Source organism: Leopardus geoffroyi, chromosome A3 (assembly GCF_018350155.1).
Source record: "Leopardus geoffroyi isolate Oge1 chromosome A3, O.geoffroyi_Oge1_pat1.0, whole genome shotgun sequence".
NCBI lineage: Eukaryota > Metazoa > Chordata > Mammalia > Carnivora > Felidae > Leopardus > Leopardus geoffroyi.
In genome coordinates, this window is record NC_059336.1 from 82,140,111 (window position 1) to 82,165,910 (window position 25,800).

At 45.5% G+C, this 25,800-nt stretch overlaps 1 protein-coding gene and 1 long non-coding RNA gene across 2 annotated transcripts; one reads left to right on the top strand and one right to left on the bottom strand.

Moving 5' to 3' along the window:
* Positions 1-11,613: 11,613 nt before the first annotated feature.
* Positions 11,614-18,662, bottom strand: LOC123580861. The gene is made up of 2 exons (XR_006703501.1): positions 18,389-18,662; positions 11,614-11,866 (listed from the first exon to the last, which is right to left on the bottom strand). It is a non-coding gene; the product is annotated as an uncharacterized LOC123580861 (long non-coding RNA).
* On the top strand, positions 17,781-25,790 carry LGALSL (galectin like). Its single transcript, XM_045446234.1, has 5 exons — positions 17,781-18,255; positions 19,062-19,133; positions 19,284-19,372; positions 20,013-20,190; positions 22,643-25,790. Exons 1-5 carry the CDS (start codon positions 18,220-18,222, stop codon positions 22,784-22,786), a joined length of 519 nt encoding a protein of 172 aa, XP_045302190.1. The 5' UTR covers positions 17,781-18,219; the 3' UTR covers positions 22,787-25,790.
* Positions 25,791-25,800: the final 10 nt, after the last annotated feature.

Below are 25,800 nucleotides of genomic sequence, written 5' to 3' on the forward strand. Positions count from 1 at the left end.
GGGAGGGGCAGAGCGAGAGGGAGACACAGAATCCAAAGGGGGCTCCAGGCTCTGAGCTATCAAGCACAGAGCCCAATGCAGGGCTTGAACCCACAAACATGACCTGAGCCGAAGTTGGATGCATAACTGACTAAGCCATCCAGGCGCCCCTAAAATATCTTAATGCCAGAATATCTGTGCTGAATATTTTCCATTTGTCCTTCTAAGCCCACTCAACTCTCTTTTCCATCCTGCTTAGGGCTTCAGGAGACTGACCTTTATGGGTTGCATTAACCACCCTCTGGCATTTGGGCTGGGTCAATGAGAGGCACCCCAGGAGATCAGAGGGTAAGTAGAAATCATCTAGGTCAGGATATTCGTTATCTGTACCCTCCCTGCTGGGTCACCAGGGATTGACTGTGTCTCTCTAAAGTCCAGCTTCTATCAGGCAGCCCTTTCCTACAACTGTCTCTCTGGGATCCATTACCTGGGCCCTCCCTTCACCACTTTGGGCTTAGAAATGGTACCACTATTGCTAGCCCTGGGCACTGGACTACCCTTGTTAGCTTCCCTTAACATTACCACACCTTCGTAAATATCCTCTTTATTAAACACTCCTCACCGCATTCAAGGCTAAGACCTTGACTGACAGAAATGTCCTACCCAATTCTTTCTTTTCTTTCAAAACTCCCAGGGCGACTTCCATAAGACTTTCATTTTTACAAGTGAGTAAATGTGTCACCAACAAGTTTACCTTTGTACTGGCATCAACTGGACTCCTCAGCCACAGGAGATAAAATTAGTAAAATAAATAAGCATAAGGGGAAATATCCAATATTTAGCCTCAACTATTATCAAAACACAAATTAAGCAACAGTGAACTTTGTTTCCTGCCGGTCAGTTCCCCCTATGCTGGCAAAAACATAAAAAATAATGATATTACCGGTTCTGGCAAGGATATGGTGAGCCTTTGTTAACAGGTATAACTTTTGGAAACCGTGTTAATTAATACAACTCTTGGAATGCCGTTCAGCAATATGTTTCGAAAAAAATGTTCAAACCCTTTGATGCAGTAATTTTTCTGCTGATAGTTCATCCAAAAGGAAATAATTTATGAAAATGAGAGGGCTATATTAATGCTTAGGTTAATTAGATCAATGCTTAAATTTTAAAGAAACATTAGAAATAACTCAAATTCTACTGATTGGAAAATTATTGAGTAAATAAAATGATAATTAAAAAAATTAAGTAACCATGAGAGGAAATCCCAGGGTGTAATGCTAAGTTCAAAAGTATGGTTCAAAATTGTAGCTATGTAAAAATTACCTATGCATGTGGTCGAAGACTAAAATACAACAATTAAAAAGAATTTTTTTTTTTTAACGTTTATTTATTTTTGAGACAGAGAGATACCGAGCACGAGCAGGGGAGAGGCACAGACAGAGGAGACACAGAATCGGAAGCAGGCTCTAGGCTCTGAGCTGTCAGCACAGAGCCCGACGCGGGGCTCGAACTCACGGACCGCGAGATCATGACCTGAGCCGACGTCAGGCGCTTAACTGACCGAGCCACCCAGGTGCCCCTAAAAAGAATTTATTTTTAAGATGATCTAGAATTCTGTTTGGTTATTGCTCTTTTTCGCTTACTTTGTCTATACAACTAATTTTTTAATGGCATCAAAGGATATTTCGCTAAAATAATAATATATAATAGAGTATGAATACAGTAATACACTGCATCGTATACCATTTATGCCATACCACGTGGTACTACAGTAGGCACTTAACACAAAACATGAAAGTAATATGGTCTCCATTTTACACACAAGGAAGCAGGAGGCTGAGAGGTTATGGACACTTGCTCAAGAACACGATGCAAATAAGAAGTAGAGCTGGGAGCCACCACCATAGCCTACCACTGTCTGCTAGAAGATCTGGCTGGACGGAGAGGACCCTGAACCAAGGCACCCTTCTAGAGGCTTCCCCTCTCTGACATCTCTAATGCAGCTCCTGGTTCAGCTCCTCCAGCCATCCCTACTGAATCCTGAGAGCAGAAGCCTGGAATGGAGGCATTCCCATGGCTCTATTCTTGACTTTCCCCCTCTTTACACTTCATCCCTTGGAACACTGAGCTGTCCCCAGAGTGGTAACTACGATCTGTCTGCGGATCTAGACCCCTTCATTCCCTTGTATGTGAAAGCTGCATTTCCAGCTGCCTGGTAGACCTTCCTATGTGTCAGGCATCTCAACCTAAACATGTCCAAGCATCCTCTTTTCTCAGAATACCACCTGGCCCCCTAACCTTTATCTGCTGTTAGTGATAGCATCACCTTTCCCAATAATCCAGGCTGAAAATCTTTGACTTCCATCCTGTTGTATACCATTCGCACATTCAATCACTTGCCAAAACATGTAGATTCTTGCCTTACTTTGTTTGTTGTGTCCTTTGCACCTTCCTCTATCCACATACTAGTCTCATTAACTTTCAACTGGACTATCATAATCCTCACAATTAATATGGACTCATAAATTCCAATACTAGTTTTTGCTTCCGAATCACACACACTCACGCTCACACACACACACACGCACACACCCATGCCAAAACCCACACCTACGGATCAGAACCTCTAGAAGTGCAATGGAGTCTGAGAATTTTTTAAATCCCCAAATAATTCCAAGTTGAGGAGCCCCTGACCTAATGATTCCTTGCCTCTCGTGTTTTCTTCAAGCACCCTCTTCTCCAAATTTTAATCCAGGCTGTACATTGCTTTCAGAAATCTTTCGAAAGCAGCTACTTACATTACTCTTTTCAAAGACTTCCATTGGCTCCCCCACCCTGCAGCACCTTCCAGTGTGGACACCTGCTAACAAGTATTTATGAGGGGAGGAGGGGAGAGAGGAACCCAGGATTGATTTTTAACCAGCTCCTTAAATGCAAAGCTTCTCAGCATTTAATATGCAGCTATAGAGTGTGAATTTTCAAGAGAGAGTGATGTAATGTGTAGTTTCCAAATTTATCTGACCGTGGAATCCTCCTTTGATGAAACATCTCATTTTTCTAGCGTTCTAAGGAAGCCTCTGGGAAAGGCCAGCCTACATAATTCCAAACTCCAGAACCTGGCCCCAAGGCAGCCCAGAGTCAGATCTCGGGTCTGCCTTTCCAGCCTTGTCACACACCGGCCTGAAATACCCACTCAGACCAAACGAGTCACCACTCGACCAACACTTCTTGTACTTTCTCTCTTGAGGTGGAAAGGGCTTTATTCTGAGAGTCAAACAGGAGTCAACCACTCTGATTCTTGTCCTGTCAATCCACGGGCTCATTTCGATTTACCAAACTAAAGTGTACGTTTACACAACGTAAACTAGATCTTCAGCCGAAGGAAAAAGAAGTCTAGGTTCCTCATCGATGCTAAAGAATGGTATCAATGATGCGCATGCTCACGGGTCCACGTGCACATTCACAGATGCACGCACACCAAGGAAGGTTTTTTTTTTAACGTTATTTATGTATTTAAATTTTTTTTTTAACATGTATTTATTTCTGAGAGACAGAGAGACAGAGCACAAGCGGGGGAGGGAGACACAGAATCCAAAGCAATCTCCAGGCTCTGGGCTGTCAACACAGAGCCTGAAGCAGGACTTGAACTCATGGCCCACAAGATCATGACCTGAGCTGAAGTCAGACGCTTAACCAACTGAGCCACCCAGGCGCCCGTATTTATTTATTTTTCTAGAGAGGAGAGAGAGAGAGAGAGAGAGAGAGAGAGAGAGAGTGTGTGTGTGTGTGTGTGTGTGTGTGTGTGTGTGTGAGTGGGGGAGGGGTAGAGAGAGAGAGAGGATCTGAAACAGACAGCACAGAGCCCAATGTGGGGCTTGAGCTCACGACTCTGAGATCATGACCCGAGCTGAAATCAAGAGTCGGCCTCTTAACCAACTGAGCCACCCAGGCACCCCCACCAAGGAAGTTTTGATAATTTGGTGCTGCGGGGTATGAAACCAACTTTTGTTCTTGCTGTTCTTCTTTACTAGAGAAGCTTGTTGCATTATTGGGAGGGAGAACCTAAAACGAAAGCATGACCAGGGCTGCACAGACAGGTTCCATGAAGTTATCTTCTTCCACTAAATCTCTGCAAAGTTGAAACCATCAGACAAATATCTCCTTGCCTTTCGGGTCACAGCAACCCCTGAAAACAACTCAAGCATTAGGAGCGGAATTTCAGAGTTTTCTTTCTTTTTCTTTGTCAGATCAAATCCTCAGGATGTTTGAAAACGGATCTTTCTTAAACCCTAAATGTACGGACGTCCTGGGACCCTTTGAGCCACTCTTGTTCAGTGCCAGGTCTCCTTAGGTAAGTACCCTGCTCTAAGGAAATGAGGCAACATGTATCAGTGCTTCAGATGCATGAAACAGAAACCTGACTGCGGTGGCTAAGGCAAATGGCTTATTTCCCTAGGATAAGAATTGTGGAGGCAGCACTCCAAGGTTAGCCATCCAAAGGTTTTGACACCATCAAGGACTGATTTCTCCTACCTTCCTGCTCTGCCATCATTAGCACGTAGCTCCTACCTTCGTTACGTCCGTGTTCCAGTAAGAAAGGATGAAGAAGAAAGAACAAAAGACACAGACCAGCTCTTTACGGGGGGAAACAGGGGCATTTATGAAAGCCCCATCAATCAGGCTTTTATTTAAATCCCATTGGCCAGAACTATATTACACGACTACCATAAACAGCAAGGAAGTCTGGGAAATTGAGCTTTTTAGCTGACAAAGAGCCAGCCACCTCCAAATGGGTTCTGCTTGCAAAGAAGAAGAGGTGATCGGAAATTAAGCAATCAGCCAGAAGTGTCTGACTCAGTGGAGGCACCAGGCCGCCTGCACCGTCAGGCAGAGAGCACTGTAGATTCTGTATGGACACAACCTGAAATTTAAGTGCCTAAAAGGCGTTCAAAATAGAAAACAGAAGCCATGATGTGTCCTGAAAAATTGCAATTGTCATCAAAGCTAAAAACTGCTTTTGCCCAGTGACAAAAAAGGTTGGTAGGCATTTATTTGAGTGACAAGTTTTTTTAGTGAATTCCACTAATCCATGTATTTACACACAGCCTGAAAAAGGGATAGATTGTCTTCTATAGCTTTTGCTGTTGCTGAATCCACTGTAGGCTTTTTTTTTTTTTTTTTTTTTTTTTTTTTTTTTTTTTTTAGAAATTGTTCCCGAAGAGTCCAGTGTGAGTTTACTGTGTATTAAATGACTTGAATGTTCAGAACCTGAGCAAACTTCGGACACAACCATCCCAGCAAGGCAGACAACAGAGTGTTAACAGCAGATAACTGGGACAGTGAAAAAGAACGACTCATTCCTTCCGTAAAAGTCCAAGAGAAATACCATTAAAAACACAGACATTTTCCCAAGAGCTTTACGGCTGTTTCACGAAGGCTTTCAGGAGCTTTCCGCTCGTGTGACAGCAAAGCCAAGAGAATTGAGCTGGCATCCTCCCCCCCCCCCCACCACCCCCACCGTGACGCAGGCGAGTAGGTCCTTGTTAATCTTGTTAAATCTTAAGTGCCTCTCAGGTTTATGAGCCACACTCACTTTCCCTTCCAGACCTCGCTGACCTTGCTGTCTTTTTGCAGCTGGAATGTCATCTCATGAAAGAAGTGTACAGTTAACTCTAGGATAACACCAGGCTGAAGAGTATGCGTGGGGCCTGCATCTCGGGGAGGAGCACAGGGCCGAGGGTCCGTATCGGATTCCATCAAATTCATTTTTAAATCTGTTAGCCAAGATCTTTGGGAGACTGAATTTTGGTGACCTGGATGTTGCGTTTGTCTTTGCTTTTCAGAAGGGGAAATGAATTTGTCCTAAGGGTGGTGAAGCTGCATGGGGATGCATCACACAGGGGAGTCGAAAATGTATGCAGTTGGTGCAACCATTGTTGGACAGAAACCCAGCAGAAACCACAAAACTGTTAGATGTGCACACCCTACGATCCAGCCATTTCAGCTCTACGTGAGCCAATGCTTAGATTTTTCGTAAGAACGTATCCCAATTTTGCTTGTAAGAGTCGCATTCTATGAAACAGTTCACTTTTTGATACTAAATCCAGCTCTTGGAAGAGACAAATGTTCTAGAAGCAGAAGCAGCTTGCAAGTGCAGCGTCTAAGGATTAAAATATAGGCATCTCAAATCCTGAAACAGCTCGCCTTTTGAGCACTACCTGGTTGAGGGCTTATTTTCACGGGGTCCCATGTACTATACCCAGCTAGAAGTGACTGCAGAAAGGCAGTTCAGAATCATCCAAGAGAAATGGAGGGCATGAAAAATTCCCAAATGGTTCCTCTCCCTTCCACCATCACTCAACCCCTCCTCCTAGATGATGGCCCTCCAGACTTATTCCTGCCTTATTCACAAGTGTGTGAATTCTTTAGAGTATTGTTATGCTGTGAGCTACAGGGTAAGTTTCCAAGATAGCTTCATGTGCTGTGAAATGGGTAAATCTTGTTGAAATATCCATAAGAGAAGGTGACAGAGCAGGTGTGAAGGAAAAGAACACATTAACATAAGGGTCAATGATGGTGACACAGTTCAGTAGCAAGAATGATCTTTATTCAGATCCCAAGTAGAATCCTTTAATCCCTCTGGCTCAGAGGACACATTTGGTTTGCTGGGAAGTTTACACGGCATATTGTTGAATGTTATTCCTGCTGACTAGTTATGCGACGAGCACTTACTACCAAATTTTGTTCCAGCCTTTTGGACCAGGATTTCATGGTCAGGTTCTGACATTCAAGTCATTTAATACGCAGTAAACTCACACTCGCCCATGCAAATAAAGGTAGAGAGGGTTTCAAACAGCATTTCACTATTAGTCTCAAAGAGGGGATTTTACCAAATTCCTGTAAAAAGAATGTGAAGCCAGTGAATCTTCTGGAGCCAAAGTCTTAAGGATAATGACAGAAATAGAATTGCACGTTGAGGGGGGGAAATGTGTATTCTGCCTCATCCAAAATAAAACTTATCATCTTTGGATATCTCCCTTGCCTAAGCCTGGTCTTTAGAAGTAAGAAGTCTAATTCCATAATATTGGAAATGATTTAAAAGTATCTTTAAAAGAGAGGACAGTCGGTTGAGTGCCCGGCCCTTGATTTCAGCTCAGGGCATGATCTCACGGTTCATGGGAGTGAGCCCCACATTGGGCTCTGCACTGACAGCGTGGAGCCTGCTTGGGATTCTTTCCCTCTGCTGCTCCCCTGCTTGTGCCCTCTCTCTCTCTCTCTCTCTTTTTCTCTCTCTCAAAATAAATAAACATGAAAAAATTAAAAATATCTTTAAAAGGGTATGTATATGTATAATGCCAAAAAATGGTAATGGAAAAGATGTTCTGCTGAATTTCCTCTTTTCTCTCCTCTTCTGGTTAAGTCCACACACTTCCCCTCTGCGGAGCAGCCCAGGCCCCCAGCTCTTACCTCCTCTGGGTGCCCTCCTGGTCCTTGACAGTGTCCTACTACCTTACACACCCTCCGAAGGGCCCAGGGCCCACTCACTCACAGCTGCTGAACCTCACTCTCCTTCCTTTACCCTCTTCCCGTGGTGCCACCTGCCTTTTCTTCGGGCGCTTTAAGCTAACACCTCGCTCCCGTGACCGGCAAAGCACAGGACTGGCCTCGCCCTGCATTTTATAGCCTTTCTTCCACCTACTCACTCTCTTGCCCTAAACTCCAAAGGAGCCCTTCCTTCTTCCAGGCCAACGTAAGAAGCCTAGCCCGTGTCGTCTTGTTCTGGAATTCAAGCCCAGTCATTGCCTCTCAGCATCTAGTCCTGATTCTTAGATTTTCACAAGCAGGATTTAATATTCAAATGTAGCAGGCACTACAAAATTATCATTCTTTTGATGTGGTTTTTAATAAATTCACCAGCACCAGGCATGCACTTATGCGCACGCACACACACACAGACACACGCACGAGCAGGCACCCGGGACCTTAGAGAGAACCAATAACAAACAATATTGCTGCTGTTACTATTTTTAGGCTCTCTTCCACCCTCCCTGAGTAGCTAAAACAGCATAGCTGAGTAGTTAAGAGCTCTGATTCTAGAGCCACACCCCCTGGGTCAAATCTCAGCTCCGCTACCTGACCTAATTTGGCAAGTTAGCTCATCTCTCCATGCCTCAGTATTCTCATCTGCTAAATGGGAATAATGAAAAGACCTACCCCATAGGGTTGTCCTGTGGGTGAAATGAGTTCATCTTTGAACAGACACAGAAGTGCACTCACTGCCCAGATCCCCCTTCAAGGGAGGACCTGCTGTTCAGGTACAGAAAGGATGGTAAGAAGAATCCAGCTCTCAATGACTTCAGTGCGTCTGAGCTGGCAGACATGCCAGAGGCCATGCCCTTCCCAGGGGAGCCCACATGTGAGGGGCAGGGGGGAAGGGGGTGGATATAAAGGCCGTCCATTCTAGTCCGGCACAGGACACTGACAGGCAACGCTTGCCTCAGGCTCCCTGCCAGGTCGGCCAGCTGAGGCTTTGTTGAGCCTGCATTGCAATTTGACATCTTCCTGCGTTCTCCCCTTCTCTTCAAAGGTGTCCATTCCTAATAAGCATCTCACATCCCAAACTCGGTTCCAGCGATTGCTTCTAAAGACCTCAACCCGAGACAGCATTTGCCAAGGGTTTACACAGGTACCTGGAGCACAGTGAACACTCTGTAAGTGCTTGTTCAATAAAACTAAATAAGGAATCTGGAAAGGCAGTACCTTCACTGCTCCTCCCTCTTAGAGAAGATGTTATAATTAATGTTCAGGATCAGGTTATTTTAAAGAGCCTCAGAATCTCCCTAATCGGGATGAGGAAACAATGATGCTAGTATAACTATAGTATTGCTATGTTTATGCTTCAGGATATTTTTTTCACTACTATCTTTTCTGTGCTTCATCTTACCAACTCAACTTGTTATTGCTTACAAGGGTATTTTGTGACGTTTTAAAGTTAGGTTCAGTAACGTTTCCCAATGTCTAACATGACTTTACATATAGCCCCTATATGGCTTCTAGAATCAAGATTTCTCAGCGGTGGGAGGAAGGCTCAGTGCCGTCTTTACAACCCAGGGCAGATCGTTCTCAGGCTGTGTAACAGGAGGGAAATGAGTGGACTCTGGCCTGGGGGCCCTGGAGTCCTCAACAGCTCTGAGGTTGTATTTCATCTGCGAATTGTGGCTGTACCCAGATTCACTTCACTTCGTGAAGAAGAAAGAAAGGACCCTGCTCTCAAGGCCCTTACCCTCTGGCGTGGAAAGGCCACACCGAGTAATAAACAGGACAACCAAAGACGGAGGTAAATACCGTGGAGAAGATGAGGAGACCGTAAGGAGCCCTGGTAAGGGCCTAAATTAGGAAGGGCCTCTCGTGGAAGGTGACATTTAAGAATTTCAGGATGAGAAGCCAGAAAAGTGTCTAGGGAAGCACATTCCCGGAAGAGGAACAGCAAATGAAAAGACCCTGAGGAATAAGTGTACTTGGCTGTCGGGGGGATAACACTAGGGAGGCCAGTTTGGGCTGAAGAGCAGCTGAGGGAGAATGTGGCCTCCAGGTGAAGTTGGGAACATGGGGCTTGATCCTATAGGCCTTAAAAGTCACAGAAAGGAATTAGGGGTTCATTCTAAATACGATGAGACCCCAGCAAGTGATCTTAAGGAGTGTTGACGTCACACAACTTATTTTCTTTTTTTTTTTTTTTTTTTTTTTTTATAAAATTTTTTTTTCAACGTTTATTTATTTTTGGGACAGAGAGAGACAGAGCATGAATGGGGGAGGGGCAGTGAGAGGGAGACACAGAATCGGAAACAGGCTCCAGGCTCTGAGCCATCAGCCCAGAGCCCGACGCGGGGCTCGAACTCACGGACCGCAAGATCGTGACCTGGCTGAAGTCGGACGCTTAACCGACTGCGCCACCCAGGCGCCCCACACAACTTATTTTCTAAAAGACCATGCCGACTAAACACAAGCTCAGCAGTGAAGAAGGAAGCTGAGTTACAATTTACTAAAAGATATGGCTTCTCCCAGGTTCCTGGGTGATGCTCTATTTTAGCACTGTGTCATTATTTCAAAGGGCTTTTAGGTGAACCTGAGGCTATTTTATGTGCCACTGTGAAGGCACTGAGAATGAACAATACTGTAGGTTAAAACCATCACCAGACCTGAAAAAACACTCCTCCTGCCCACACTCAGAAATGGCATCCATCCTGTGTTCTCACCAAGCCCATTCCTTCTTATTTCTATATGTAGCATATCACCTGGCATTGGCTCGTCTGTATAAATCATCTAGAGCCAACCCTTGGTTGTAACGTCTCTAGGATAATTGTTAGCTATATCACCTTGGCTTGAAATGGGATGATAATCATTTTTTTGGCCTGTCCTAGCTATGGCATCAGTTTGTCAATGGTGACTAAAAGAGAAAAGGAGGAGCATTGGCCTCCTGAAAGACAGGGACTTCTGCCTTCCAAAGAACTGAATGCAAACAGGATGTGTTGGTTTGTCCTTGACTTTCTTTCAGACTAAGAAGCTACTTATTCAAGCCAGGTGGAGGAAGAACTGGCCCAGGAGAGCCCAGGGCTAACAGAAGGAGTAGGGAGGGGTCTGCAAGGCCAGGAAGGAAGTAGACCAACCTGCCCAGGGGAGAAGCTGGGATTACCAGGGAAATGAGCTACTTTGCATCATCAAGTGCCCATGCAACCCATGTGTGAGGTGGGCAGAACTGGCCAGGAATCCAGTTGTGGGAGGGCAGATTCCAGATCAGTGTTAAGGGGAACATCTGTTACCAGAGAAAGCTTCAGAGGATATAAATTTAATACTTGTGTCTCTGCCTCACTCATTAAAACACACACACACACACACACACACACACACACACACACACACACAATTTTTGAAAGCATGCGTTTCCTCTCTTCTCCTGATGGAGTTTTCCCTGGCATTAAATGGATGGGATCAAAAACAAGCACGGGCAGCTACTTTGTTTTCTCTCTCCAAGTAACTTGTGTTTATTCTTGGTAATAAAAATGAGGATTGGCTTTTCAGAAAAGCCGAAGATCTTCCTTCCGCCCCCATTCAACCCAGCCTTGACACACACGCGCAGGCTCGCCAGGCATCTTGAAAATCCGTGCCCAGCCCAAGCCCTCCTGAATTCAGAGAGTTCCGACTAGTTCTTATGTATTGGAGCAACACTGAGCCAACGCCGGCCAAGGTTGTGAATGAAGGAAATGTGAGTTTCATCAGCTTAGACTGCCAACTTGAACTTCTTCTGCAATTTAAAGCATTTCTTCAACTCTTCATTTCTGTGGGATAAATTAATCATTTGAACAATTCAGGCCTAAGCAGATCATCTAAATTTAGATAGAAAATGTGTTATCTGATTGGAAGTGGAACGTAACCAGCCTCTGGATCCAAAGCATTTCATTTTTATTTTCTGGCCTATGCTGCCATATTGGCAAGGAGCTCTTAGACCCATTCTGAACCTTCTCAGATGGAAGAGACAGGGTGCAGGGGAGGCATCTGCAATCTGAGGAGACTAGAGATACCCCAAGAAACTCATATGAAGAGAAGGGCAAGGATTTTAAGCGCAAGCATGTGTATGGTTGCTTTTATTTATTTTTTTTTTTAAGAAAGTAAAAAATGACCATACTGACAACAAAGACGGAGCCCGGCTCCATAAAGAATAAATAAATAAATAATAAATGAATGAATAAATACATGAAGTCTGTTTTCTCTGCATCTCTTTGGTTGGTCAAATCTGGATGCCGAGTTTAAATTTCCGGGTCTGTCCTGGCTGGCAGTCCGCGTTCAGAAGCTGCGCTGTGTTCATCCCTACTCGGCGTAGTTCGCCCTTTAAGAAACCCAGAAGTCTGTGTCACCCAAACACATTTCTCTACAAACCAAAAGACTCCCTGGCAGCATGCGGCCAGTTTCCCTGCCCACTAGCTGGGATTTCCAAATGACCGCTACATCTGAATGTTGGTCTCCTCCCAGCTGGCCAAGCCATGCAAGTTTCCATGAAACTACAAAACTAAGACACCCTTTATGCCACTCGACAACAAGAAAGTAAAATCACAGAGGCAATAAAAAGGAGGACAATAAACCAGCAAATGAAAACAGAAACATCCAGCATAATGAGAGGGGTGAAATTAGGCCTGGGGCGCCGTCACACAGGCCTGTCACACTCCTTGTTGGAAAAAGGCTGGCCGAAGACCACATCCACCTCTTGGGATTACCGAAAGGTGAGGCTGGGGAGAAGGTGCAGAAGCGCATCCTCAGCTCTCAGGATACGCCCAATGCCATGCTGGAAAGAATCTTAAAATATCTTTCATTCATGCTGCTGGTTCCAAACGCCGAGAGCAGTGTTCTTTATGTTTTCCCCGGCAGAATACGTTCACTGCTCCGTCAGCTCTCTTTACCCCTCCCAGGAGTGAGCTCTCTCTCGGGACAGGGTACACCCCAGCAACTCTCAGACACGCTAAAGGGCCCACGGTGACATCCCCAGGGTAGGAAACAGCAAGGACTTCTGAAGCCCCGAACTCCTCCGGGGAATGGGTTCATTATTATCTTCTTCAGCGTGGACGGTTTCTGAAATCAATCCTTCTTGTGCTAAAGTAATTAAAACACAGGCAGGAGGCTGACTCTAGTTTCCTCATAAATAAACCGAAAATAATGAAAGCTTAGGAACTGGCATTGACTGCCAAGCTTTATGTCTGTCCCCTAATTACTTTCGTACATCACAGATTCGTGCGTGTCTGAAATAATTATTTGATAACGGTGACCATAGTTCCTAAAATAATTAAGAACTGTAATCATGTATTGAAATATAGAAAAATAGCTTGATAAATGTTTGCCCTCCTACCTAACTAGGTAAACAAAAGAACGCTGACTTTGTATCTTTTGCTGCTTACATGAATATTTCTCTTGAGCAGAGACTGGCCTGACAAAAACAATTATGGGGAGTTGAAAGGCTGAAAGGCCTATAAAACCGAGCAGTGTTTTCCTTCTCAAAATGGGCTGCAACCAATTTGGGGGGGGTCTGGGGTGGGGAGGGCATCGAGGCACAGTATAAAATAAGGTAAACGTTGGGATGCTTCAATTTCACTGTATTTAAGGGGAGAGAGAGCACATTGGGTTTATCAAAAATAAACATGGCAATATTATAAAGCAGAGTGTAAAATTCTCAATAGCACAAAGGCATTCTGAGCTGGGGGCTGTATGTACACGGGGCTTCACAGGCCCTCCTTCATGTCAGGCATTCTTCATGGGACCCTTTGTGAAGTGCTTTTGCAGTGTCAGGAAGAAACGACTGGCAGAATACAAAGCCAGGTGTTTCTGGTGTGCAAAGTTTCTTTTTTTTTTAATTCTTTTTTTTAACGTTTATTTATTTTTGAGACAGAGAGAGACAGAGCATGAACGGGGAGGGGCAGAGAGAGAGAGGGAGACACAGAATCGCAAGCAGGCTCCAGGCTCTGAGCCATCAGCCCAGAGCCCGACGCGGGGCTCGAACTCACGGACCGCGAGATTGTGACCTGAGCCGAAGTCGGACGCTTAACCAACTGAGCCACCCAGGCGCCCCTGGTGTACAAAGTTTCTACTCGAGATTAGATTGGAGAAATCTCATTTCTTGTATAAAAATATGAATGATAGGAATCTTAAAGCACATTGCAGACAACCGGTCTTGAGTTGGGGGTAATTTTGCACTCCCCACTGCCACCCTGTCAGGCACAGCTGTCAATGTCTGAGGACATCTTTGGTTATCACAACTTGGAGTAGGGGAGCATTACTACTGGCATCTAGTGTTCAATGTCCTCTAACGCACAGGACAGCCCCCCACAACAAAGAGTTTCCCAGCCCAAAATGTCAACGGTGCTGAGGTCAGGAAACCCTGCTCTAGCCAAAGTGTATACATACACACAGACAGAAAACTAGTGGCCTGAAGGTCAAAGTCAGGCCTTGGGGATCAGGGCCCTCAGAAGGCCTATGAAGGCAGTCACAGTGCAAGGCAAGGAGACACATGTCTATCTGCACCAGGCAAGAGACAAAACGCAGCCGCGGGGGACAGGGGTTCAGCTAGTTGCCAGACCAGGGAGATTTAGACTTCAGGCCATAGATGGAACGGCAATGTGGTGTTTGAAGATGTGCTTTTGTGGGACTGTGAAAGTCGCTGTACGCATCTGATCAGAAATGTGCTGCCTCCTCCAGAAAACCGCCTTAATCCTCCAAATGGGAGAGAGCCGCCCCCCTCAGTGCTCAGGCTTTAGGTCCGAGGTCCTTATTACCTTACCAACCACTACCTTCTGCCATTGGTCCTCAGAGTGAGCTGTAAGCTCCTCGAAGACAAAACTCGTGCCTTTTCAAATATTTCCTTGTGGTCCATGGGATCATAGAACAAAGCAATCCCCATGAAATGGTTGTTGAATTTACATCAATGTTGTAGTGTCCCCCCAATATTAGAAACGCTGCATGCACACGTGTGAATAAAACACGTTACATAGGAAGAGAAAAAGGAAGTGATCTATTTTCATCTGGAAAAATCCTTCAGCAAACTCTACCTTCAAAGACTTGTTTATACTTCTTTTTTGATGCTAACCATCTGCCTGACTGCCTTCCCCCTTTCTTGAGCCTTTTTAGCAGTTTCCAGTAGTAATGTGGTTCATCTTGAAATTTCACTGCTGCATCTCGTAAAAGGGTCACAATCTTGGTTAATGTTATTTTAGACGTAAATGCCTGAGATCAAAGCACAGGGCAGTTTGCCTATCCTTCACTACACAACTAAAAATAAAAATTAATTAGGCTCTATAATTTGTTAATTTGCTAATGACTTTTCCCTGTAAAAAGCAGTTTGACTCTGCTCAGCTTTAATTGTAACAAAAATTTGATTTAGGCTTTCTCCTTCCTCTTCATATTCAAAATGAGTCACTCTATAGACTGAGAAGGAATCAAGCATTTTGGGGATAAAAAGTAGTTTGGGAATAAAAGGCAATTTTGGAATACAAGGCAATTTTCCATGTTAAAGTATTCTGGGAAGCTTCAGTACCTTCCTATTGTTCCCATTCCAGAGATGTAAGAAACTCATCCCAAGCAATCCAAATATCTTCAACTCCACTTACAAAACAAATCAAAGGACTATTCTTCACCTTACAAAGGTGAAGATTCAACCCAAGATTGCTTTCATTCAGCACCACTTACTCTCAAAGCCATTCAAATTCAGATGATGTTTACACATCTTTTCAGGAATCAGAAGAACTTCCTAAGAGCTACGAAGGAATGACAAAGGAGCCCAACCCCCTAATTTTGCAGGTGAAGAAACAGGCTCAGAAGGCAACATGAACTCTCTCAGCTACATAATGATAACAGCTAGGACTTCTATCAAAGGCCCACAGCTTCTCACATCTTTATCACTTCCACCGTGTCTAAGCCGTCATTATACCATAGCGGGCCTGGTACAGAAGTCCTACTTCTACCCTCCCTCCTGTGCCCTCCCCTCCCCACAAAGATCACTCCACACAGCAGCCACAGGGACGTATCTACAACAGAGGGAAAACTAGGTCACTCCTTTGCTCAGAAACTTTCGATGTCTTCCCACCTCCCTTAGGTGAAAGCTAATCCTCACGTGGCCTACGCAGCCTAATCTATTTGTCATTATTTGTCTCTTCTATCAAAGCACCCAACACTTTCTTCACTGGATCTTCACCCTTACAGTTCCATCCACCAGAAACCCCTTCTTCTAGACTGCCAAATGATTCCCTCCCTCCTTTCCTTTCTTCTGGGGTTTTCTCAAACATCACTTTACCAGAGGTGGCTTCTCTGACCACCTCTATGTAAATAACACCATTCCACCTCCTCTCTCTCTCTTTCTCTCTCTCCCTCTCTCTCCCTCTCTCCCACCTTGCTTTCTTTCCTATTTTTTCTAACACTTTTACTACCTGACACATTACATATTTATTTATTCATTGACTGCCTTTCCCCACTAGAAGATCAAAAAAAAAAAAAAAATCCCTGCTGGATCCCCAGACAGTATTTTTTTTATAAAAAATTTTCTTAATGTTTATTTATTACTGAGAGACAGAGAGACACAGAGCATGAGCAGGGGAGGGACGGAGAGATGGAGAGACACAGAATCCGAAGCAGGCTCCAGGCTCCGAGCTGTCAGCACAGAGCCCGACGCGGGGCATGAACACACGAACCGTGAGATCATGACCTGAGCCAAAGTCAGACGCTCAACCGACTGAGCCACCCAGGCGCCCCTAGACACTCAGTATTTTTGAAGTCTAAGTGCTACGATGTGCCAGGTACTATTCTAAGGAAGGTACAAGGACCAATTCACTCAGCCTTCCCAACAAGAACCAACTATTGTCATCACTGTCATCTCTGGTTCACGGATGAAGAAACTAAGGCACAGAGAAGCTTAGAAACTTGTCCAAGATCACTCAGCTAGTAAACGGTAAATCCAGAATTTGAACCCAGAGCACAGGCTCTTTAACCACTGAGATGTATTTGTGTCACGCTTAACTAATGACGAAAATGACTTCAGTGTTTTTTTCTCCACACCATACTCTCAGAAATTGGGATACATTCCAGCGTGCTTTCAAAATGTCAGCAGTTTCCTATAACTGCCTAATATTTTAAACAATCCCTAAGACTCATAAACAGGAGCAAACATGTGAGCCACAGTTCTGATGCACTTGGGTGTCTAATTCAGAGCACACAAACCATAGGACTGTGACATACACATGTGTGCAGGCAACTCTCCACACTGGACTGGGATTACCATTATTAGCTCTGGTCCATAAAGGGAAAGCTAAGACATAAAAGCTGCAGTGATGTTCCAGGACACACAGCCAGGAACAGTGGCTGGAAGGGAGCCATTGAGGGCCCCTCTGGGACTGCAGCAGGCCACACGTGCTCCCTGCTTATTAGTGTAAAACACCCTGGTGACTCACACAGTGGAATGCTTAAGCCAAGATGTCACCTAATAGAGGGTATGTTGATATAGCTTTATCTGAGAAGTTACATAATCATCCCAATGTGGAAATGCCAAAAAGGAATTTGTGCCTTGGAATAAAAGAGAGATGTACCCCTGGGAATGACTGACTCCACAAAGGATATAAGGAGTTTTCCAGTGAGAAACTTATTACCCTAGACAGAGCAGGTGACTTGTAAAAAACAGGTCGCAATGGGGGCTAAGGATTCACTGTGGGCAGTTCCACTTGGTTAAGACTTAACCAGACCCCTGCCCTAGACAGCCTCCAGTGTCCCCCAGACCGGCCCCCTCCCACAGGGGAGAAAGAGGCCTATTCTGTTATCTAGCCTCCTGGGATATAAAAGTCCTTACTTTGAGTCCTTTCTGCCTCTTGCTTTTGGGTCAAATATTTATTTATTCAAGTCTAGAGACTTCATTATCTTTCTACCCTAGAGGGCCGAATGAATCTCCCCTTCCACTCTGTAGGAATTTTCTGAAAGAACTTACTCTCTGAAAAAAATCTCGAGCTCTGGGATACCGCTCCCACCCTCCAGTCTTCCCTTGACCTCTGCCTCCGTCGTTCCACCTGCCCCAGGACGTGACAGAAGGAAGGAGGTTGGCTGGAAGGGAGGGGCGAAAGTGTCACAAGCACCTGTCACCTGGCTGGCCCTGGTCCCCACCTCCCCAGCCCCCAGAACCTCCGCCCTCCCTCCCGCACGCCCCGACTGCGACTAGCCCGTCCCTCCCGCCCCAGCCTCCCGCCACCTCCCAATGGCCAAGGGGCAGGGCAAGCTGAGCAAGCCGCGGCAGCCCAGCTGGGTCCCCGCCCTGTTCCCGGTTCCCGAGCCGGGCCCCTGCGACCTTTAAATGCCACCCAGGGCCAGCGCGACGCGGCCTTCGCCACCCTTCTTCCTCGGGCGGCGACAGCAGCACCCCGAGGAAGAAAGCAGCTCCGACCGCGTAGCGGCGGTCCGGCAGCAGCGGCCACCTCCGACCTCCCGGCCCGAGCCGCCTCCCGCTCCCCTCCCCCTCCTCCCCGGCCCAGCCTGCCTGGTCGGCGCCTGGCCCCAGGCGTGCGCGCACGCGTGCCCGCCTGTGTGCGCGCGCCCGAGCCAGCCTCGGACCCGCGCCCCCGCCCGGCGCAGGACCGCCCCGGGATCCCCGCCCGCGCGCCGCGTCCCACGTCCCCCGCCGCCGCCGGGCCGCCAGCCCTGCACCCCGGCGCGCAGTGCAAGAAGATGGCGGGATCCGTGGCCGACAGCGATGCCGCGGTGGTGAGTGCGGAGGGGTGCACGCGAGGCGCCCCCTTCCCGCGGCCCCGCACGCCGCCGCCTGCTCAGCCTGGCTGCGGCGGAGAGGTGGCTGAGGCCCAGCCCGGCGCCCCCCGCGTGGGAAGGCGCCGGGTACCTGTTAGCGAGCGCCGGCTGTGAGAGGCAGGCCTGGGGGGCAGGCGGGGCGCCCCGGGTGCAGCCGAGGGAGCGTGCGTGGGGGCGGACGGCGGCATGGGGGTGACAGACAGCCCCCTCGATGCCGTGCAGCCGGCGGCCAGGTGTGTGCACGTTGCACGTGTGAGTGTGCGCGTGTGTGAGTGTGTCTGGGGCGCGCGCCCCGCCGCCGCCTCCGACGTCCCGGGGATTCCCCCTTGGAAATGGGTCTGGCCCGGGGGCTCCTGAGAGAAGTTGAGCGCGGCCCTGCACTCCAGCCACGTCCTTCGGGACAGGCCTGGGCGACAGCGGGTCCAGAGGCGTTTGCATTTAAAGAGGGGCCTGTCCTCCACCGACGCGGGGCTCTGGCTCCCCGGTGTGCCTCGACCTGGATTTTGATCCACATCTGAAGGTCTGGGGATCTTCAGAAGCTTAGCTACCAGGTGGAAAGGACGGGTTTTGTTCCGGGGCTTTCTGCGGCTATTCAGTGGGCTGTGAGGTGGCAGCATCTGCAGACGCTGCCTGTGTCCTGCCAAGGCTGCTGGATTCAGCCAGATCCCTGTAGGTTCTTCCCCACCCCTTCCCCTTCCCCTCTCCCGCCCCCACCCCCAAAACTAGAGCCTTTGGAAAGCCAATCTGTGTGCTTCTATTTTTAGAAACTAGATGATGGGCATTTAAACAACTCTTTGGGCTCTCCAGTTCAAGCCGACGTGTACTTCCCACGACTGGTAAGTGATTTAGTTCTGTGCTCTGTGTCTCCGCATGTACCCATTTTCTTTCTAACTGCATTTTCTAATGAGTCAGGTCCCCAGGATCTGAGGGCTTGGCTCTTCCCCTACAGGCTGTAAACTTCCTGCTTCTCCTGTCATCCTTTGCAGATAGTTCCATTTTGTGGGCACATTAAAGGTGGCATGAGACCAGGCAAGAAGGTGTTGGTGATGGGCATCGTAGACCTCAACCCAGAGAGGTAAGACAGAGAGTCCTTGTCACGGGAAGGCTTATCAGGGAGTTACAAGGCGGCGCCCACTCTTGTTGTGGTTTATTGCCCCTCCTCCTCTCCCTGTGGCCAGTGTTGCTAGTTAGAAGCGCCAAGAAAGTACCATGTTCCCATGAAAAGAATGTGTATGAATCCTAGCCATCATTTGTCCAGACAGCTATTTATATCCGAGATTATAAATATAGGCCCACATCATTTTCTCTTTGACCCTTAGGGAGGCCAAAGGATTTTTTTCTAAGGGTTTTTAAACATGGTGCTTAGAGCAAGATCTGTCAATGTAAATGGCAAGCAGACTTTACAAGATACTATTCCCCTGGTCAATTTCTGGGGCTGCTTCTGAGAATTCTGAAATGGATTAAGGTACAGATGTGTGGGTGGTTTGAAGTATCTGACATCCCTAATATCAGTCCTTTTGCAAAGCCTCCTTTAGGTATCAAAACGCCTGGCTTGACTGTAATCCTCCTTCTCCATACGTAGCCCAATTCCCTGTGTAAAAAGTGGCCCATTAAAAGTAAACACACCCTGAGAAGAAGGAGCAAGTATGGGGGCCTGGGTCATTGACAAGTGTTGTCATGGCCAACCCTGATTAACGAGGTAATTTTCTGTTCAGCTTTGCCATCAGCTTGACCTGTGGTGACTCTGAAGACCCTCCCGCCGACGTGGCAATTGAACTCAAAGCTGTGTTCACAGACCGGCAGCTACTCAGAAATTCTTGTATATCTGGGGAAAGAGGTGAAGAACAGTCAGCAATCCCTTACTTTCCATTCATCCCAGACCAGCCATTCAGGGTGAGTACCTCGAGTGCCTCAACTCTAACTGCTGGCAGGGTGATGATGCTGTTCTCCGGCAGTGTATGCCAAGAAGGCTTTAAGCAGCCAGAATTTTTGCATGTCCAGGAAATTTGTCACCTGACGGCGAAAAAAAGAAAAAAAGATCAAAAGAGCTCTGTTTGCTGATAGGAATTAATACCATACTAGCTCTTGGCTCTATTTAGCTAGTACATTTAGTAAATAAACCCATGTCTGGATTGCTAAGAATAAATACTTTTCTATGTAGTACTCAACCTAGTACTGGGAATGTAATCTATACTGGCCCCGAAACACCTGATTAATAAATAATAATAAGTGCTAGAATTTTCCTCAACCTGTAAGGAGCAGTAAGCCTTATTGGTTGTGACCTTTTAAAGAATATAGTGATGATCTTTTCATTGTTTCTTGTTGCTTTTGCCTGTACGGCCTGGTCCTGTTTCTGCCTCTGGGTTAAGTAGCCTCAGTGTGTTTTATTGCCACAGGCTGTGTGGCTGACAGACTCCTTCTCTCGGGCCTACATGAGTATAAATTGGCTCTCCACTATCTCATGGGCAGGAAGCACAGCCCAAACTTCCCATCCAACCAAGCAATATGAGTAGCAGCTTCCTCTATGAAGGCCAATGCCAAGAGATGCAAGTAGTGTGGGTAACGTGTTAGGAAAGGATTTACTGAACTGTCAGTCCTGGTGATGAAGTTGTCTGCATTACACCTTGTTAATATACATCACAATAATGACAACTCAGTTAAAAGCTCCCTGTTGCATATAAGCCTACTAAAAGCACAGCTATCCTTTTTTTTTTTTTAATTTTTTTTTCAACGTTTATTTATTTTGGGGACAGAGAGAGACAGAGCATGAACAGGGGAGGGGCAGAGAGAGAGGGAGACACAGAATCGGAAACAGGCTCCAGGCTCTGAGCCATCAGCCCAGAGCCCGACGCGGGGCTCGAACTCACGGACTGCGAGATCGTGACCTGGCTGAAGTCGGACGCTTAACCGACTGCGCCACCCAGGCGCCCCAAAAGCACAGCTATCCTTAACCTGTTGCTCTTCATCTAGAAATTTACAAGGGCCTTATAAAGAAGTAGTGGGAGGAATAAGAATCCACGACGTCTACATCAGTGATAGAATCGAGATTGTTGTTCTCATCGTAGCCTGGGGAAGGCACCCCTGTCCACGTCCCATGCCCTCCCCCTTCTGTGGAATGGTAATGACCCCTTAGACTCCTCTTGACTGTGACAGGTTTTTTTTCTTCCTTTTTTTGTTTTTTTTTTGACTGTGACACTTTCTCAATGATTAATCTTAATGTGTAGCTCATGAGTATGAGTAACCAGAGCTTCTGAGGGCCAAGAATATAATGCTCCCCAACAACCAAATTGAAATGAAATCAGCCCTTCTTGGTGATACAATTTTAGTAATAATATGTATTAAATGTGACTAATATCACATATAAAGTCTCTTCTTGCATGGTAGCCACCAATGCTTTTAATGAATACATAGTACAGAACCAATGATTAAAATATATGGTGAATTACTTGAGGAAAAGAGGAAGAAAAAGCTTTTGCTATATGGAATCAGCATTTGTGTTTAGCTTAACAAAGCCTTGTTAATTACACCTGGTCCAGTGGTAATTACCTCCTCTCTGCTGTAGTGTTTACCATGTTTGAGTGTCTAGACTGTTATTACATGCTACTAAGGGGGTACCGGTTCTGCTTTGTTAGGGTCTTCTCTGAGGGTAGGACAGAATTGTGCAGGGGATGGAGGCACCTAGGTGGCTTCATCAGTTAAGCATCCGACTTCAGCTCCGGTCATGATCGCACACTTCATGAGTTTGAGCCCCTCATTGAGCTCTCTGCTGTCAACGAAGAGCCTGCTTCAGATCCTCTGTCTCCCTCTCTCTCTGCCCCTCCCTCTCTTGCTCACGCTGTCTCAAAAATAAATATTTTTTTTTAAAAAGAAAAAAATTGTTCAGGGGATGACAGTGGAGACATTATGTGTCATATAAATAAATATATGCTACTTTATGTCCCTTTCTGGAGTACGAGGAGAAGGGAGAAATTAAAGCATGAATAAATCTTTAAAGGATATTGAATAGTATAGAGCAGTGGTTCACAAAGTGTGTTCCTCATTCCAGCCATGCCCGCATCGTGTTGGAACTTGATGGAAATGCAGATTCTTAGATCTTACCCTCGACCTACTAAATGGATAATTTGGGGGGTGGAGCCCAGCAATCTGTGTCGTAACAAGCCTTCTGTATGAGTCTAGTACACCCCGATGCTTGAGAACCACTGAAGATGGTGCCTTTCTCTAAAATGAAATATTATTTATTTGTTTTCCCCAGCAGGGTTCAGTGAAATTGTGAATTGAGATAGGTGATGATTTAAAAAAAAAAAAAGAGAGAGAGAGAGAGAGATGATGATTTTGTTTCTTCCAGGTGGAAATTCTTTGTGAGCACCCACGTTTCAGAGTGTTTGTGGATGGACACCAACTTTTTGATTTTTACCACCGCATTCAAACGTTATCTGCAATCGACACCATAAAGATAAACGGGGACCTCCAGATCACTAAGCTTGGCTGACACTGTTTAAACCACCTCCGTTTCAAATAGGATCAGGTGCCACGACTATCTGACTGTCGGTCTGGAAGAAGTGTCCTAGCAAGATCTGGAGACTTAAAAAGAAAACAAAAACAAAAAAGCAAGCTTCCCTGTCTCTTCTTTCTGTGCAGTTTAGACCCAAAATGGCAACTTCAGACTGTGGTTTGCCCTTAGGAAGCCGTCAGAACAAAGACACCGAGCCATTATTTCCAGAACCAAGTAATACATTTATGCTGGATTTTATTCAGACTAAACGGACATGGATTTGTGATAATTTGTGATTTGGTAGCAAGTTATTCATCTTTTCAAAACAAGGTGATACTTAGAAACAAAAGTGCTAAAGACCTAAAACAACACCACCACCAACAAAGACGGTACACCGAAATCAACTCATTTCTGCACTGAAGTGGGATTGTGTAGCACAACCAACATTTTAGTCAGGGTATTTACATAGAATGTAGGTTGTTCGAGGTTTGGTTGGTTTTGTTTTTTTAGTTTTTTCTTTTTTTTTTTTTTTGTTTGTTTTTGCACAACATAATTGTTAATTCAGATTTTGAAAGCTTTCTCGGAGTTATTTATTTATACTCAGTGTATGTATTAGGGAATGATTAATGTCTCAAAAACAAGTTATGAACTTTTGAATGTACAAATATCTTAGGTCCAAAAGGGGAAAATTACATATTACAATCATGAAAGAATTGTATCTTCCATACCCCTAAACTTAGGATCTCTTGATATAAATTGCTGTAAGTGCTTTTGGGAAAACTTGGCAACATTTCGATAAAACTGCTTTTCAAGTAATCGACGATTACATGAATTCTATTTACATGACTTTTTCTCCTTACTGTGAATTAGCACAGTATTGGCTTCCTTAAGACTAATTGACTACTTTTTCCTAGGTCTTGATAACAGCTCATTAAGTTGTTATTAAACTGATTGAAAACATATAACAGATGATTGCATAGACAATTTTTAAAATCACTGTTATATAAACTTTTAAAAGTATACTATGAAAATGATTCTGGAATGCGATGTAAAGCAGAAGCAAGTGGCCCCAAATAACTTACTTGGAAGTAATTTATATCAACTTAAGCTGTTAGCTCATTGTATTACTTTTATCATGTGACCCTCGCCAATGTCCCTAAGCAATGCCTTTGGAGCTTCAGAGGAGAGGATGCTTCCCGCTGTGTTGGCTGTGCTGAGACATTAGGATAAGAGGGGACCCGGATTAGGAAATGATCCAGTTAGTTTATCTGGAAGGTTAACTCCCAGAACTCCAGGTCTCTTGAGCCCGGCCAATAGTGTGAATGCTTCCACTTAAGCTGGAAGAGTTTCCGTGCACTTGTGGAACTGATCCGTCTGACAGCAGAGCGTCATCAGGAGGAGCCTGCACTACTGTAAATGTCACCACGCGGCAAGGGATGGTCGGAGTCCTGGGCACTGGACGTCACAAAGTGCATTGGCCCTGGAGAGAAGGACCCCTGGCATTGCTTTGGTCAGGTAGTGGGGAGGACTGAGGGATGCTGGGGTGGGGGTGTATTTATATATAATTTAGGTTTTGTTTGTACAGCATACTGCATCATGTTATGACACGTCCTTGCCCTGCTTTGCTTTGGAGTTTTTTTTTACACAACATGCAGAGACACGGAAGTGGCCACGTCATTTTCACGTGTCGAGAATGTAGACAGTGTTTCAGTACCAAAGTCTTAAGAAAAAGCAGCCTAAAATTGTGAATTTTTTATAGGTGATGTATTTGGGTTCTTCTCAACTTTGAAACTGTTTAGCACAGCTCCACTGTGTTATAGAAGATACTTTATCCAACGAGACTGGCTGAGCATTGAAAAGCTTTATGTACCAGCTGACTTAATCAGCCATATTCAGCCAAGAGGGCTGTTCTGTGGCTCCAGGTATTTTCAAGCCTGTGATTAACTTCTCGTGGCTTCTCAAGCCACTAGATTTTGAGGAGTGTTTGTACAGGCATTTAGAGGGCACCCTGAACTATATTTGTAGGGGTTTTGGTGGAAGACCCCCACGGGAGGTTTCCTTTGAGTGGCTGTCCATCCCCACGCACTGCATAATTCAGCAGAAACCAGAGGAGCTGGGTGTGTTGGTTGGAAATGACACTGTTCTCTCTACCTATCGGCTAACTGCTTATCGGCCAAGCCCTTATGCAGCTTAGTGTGAAGATACACTGTTAACCCTTCCTTTCTCTGGGAGGCCAGTGGGAACCTCTTGGTTAAGCCTGTGGGAATTAATCTAAATCATGTGATGGTTTGATTCAGGTATAACGAAATTAGCAGGGGGGGCTGTGTTAATCATTAGCTGGAAACTGGAAACAGTGTTCTTGCCTCTCATTGGCATGTGAGGTATAAGGTGGGAATTCAGGGTGGAAAGTGCAATTTAAAGCTTCACAGGAGAGCATTTGGGTGTGTAAGAAGTTATTTCTGACCAGAGCCTAATTTTGCAATATGACCAAAACCAAGGAATATAAATAACACTCAGGCTCTGGGGGAACGAAAGGCAGGCTTTAGACAATCTGTCCATTTCTGCATCAAAATTGAATTGAATGTGTATATCTACTTAAAAATTAATAGAAGTGACTTCTGCTTTTTGGGCTGTCCCAGAATTGTCTGAAAAATACTATTTTTTTAAAATTTGAAACCCCGTTTCAAATCTTGCCAACCTCAGTTCAAAACCCCTAAGAGATCACTCTTGGAATTGATGGTGACTTGTTAAAATGGCAAATCCTTTCATTTGTACTAAAAAAAATATATATCCAAAAAAAGGGAGGGAGCCCTGTGGCCTTGAGAGAAACAGCCTTGGCATTTTCCGGCATTAATGTAGAAATAATGTTCTTATGATGACATATTTTCAAGGAAACACTTTCTTATTTACTGCGTGGTGTAAAATGTTGCTAAATGTGTTCTTACATTATTATGTCACTGCTGAAAGTTATTTGCACTATAATAAAGGAATTTTCTACAAAGCGGTTTCTG

What these genes read in the sequence shown, in the direction of transcription:
- LGALSL (XM_045446234.1), top strand. Translation starts at nt 18,220, where the DNA reads ATGGCGGGATCCGTGGCCGACAGCGATGCCGCGGTG. An exon ending in ACGTGTACTTCCCACGACTG is followed by an intron (nt 19,134 to 19,283) that starts GTAAGTGATTTA and finishes CATCCTTTGCAG; the next exon opens with ATAGTTCCATTTTGTGGGCA. An exon ending in TCCCAGACCAGCCATTCAGG is followed by an intron (nt 20,191 to 22,642) that starts GTGAGTACCTCG and finishes TGTTTCTTCCAG; the next exon opens with GTGGAAATTCTTTGTGAGCA.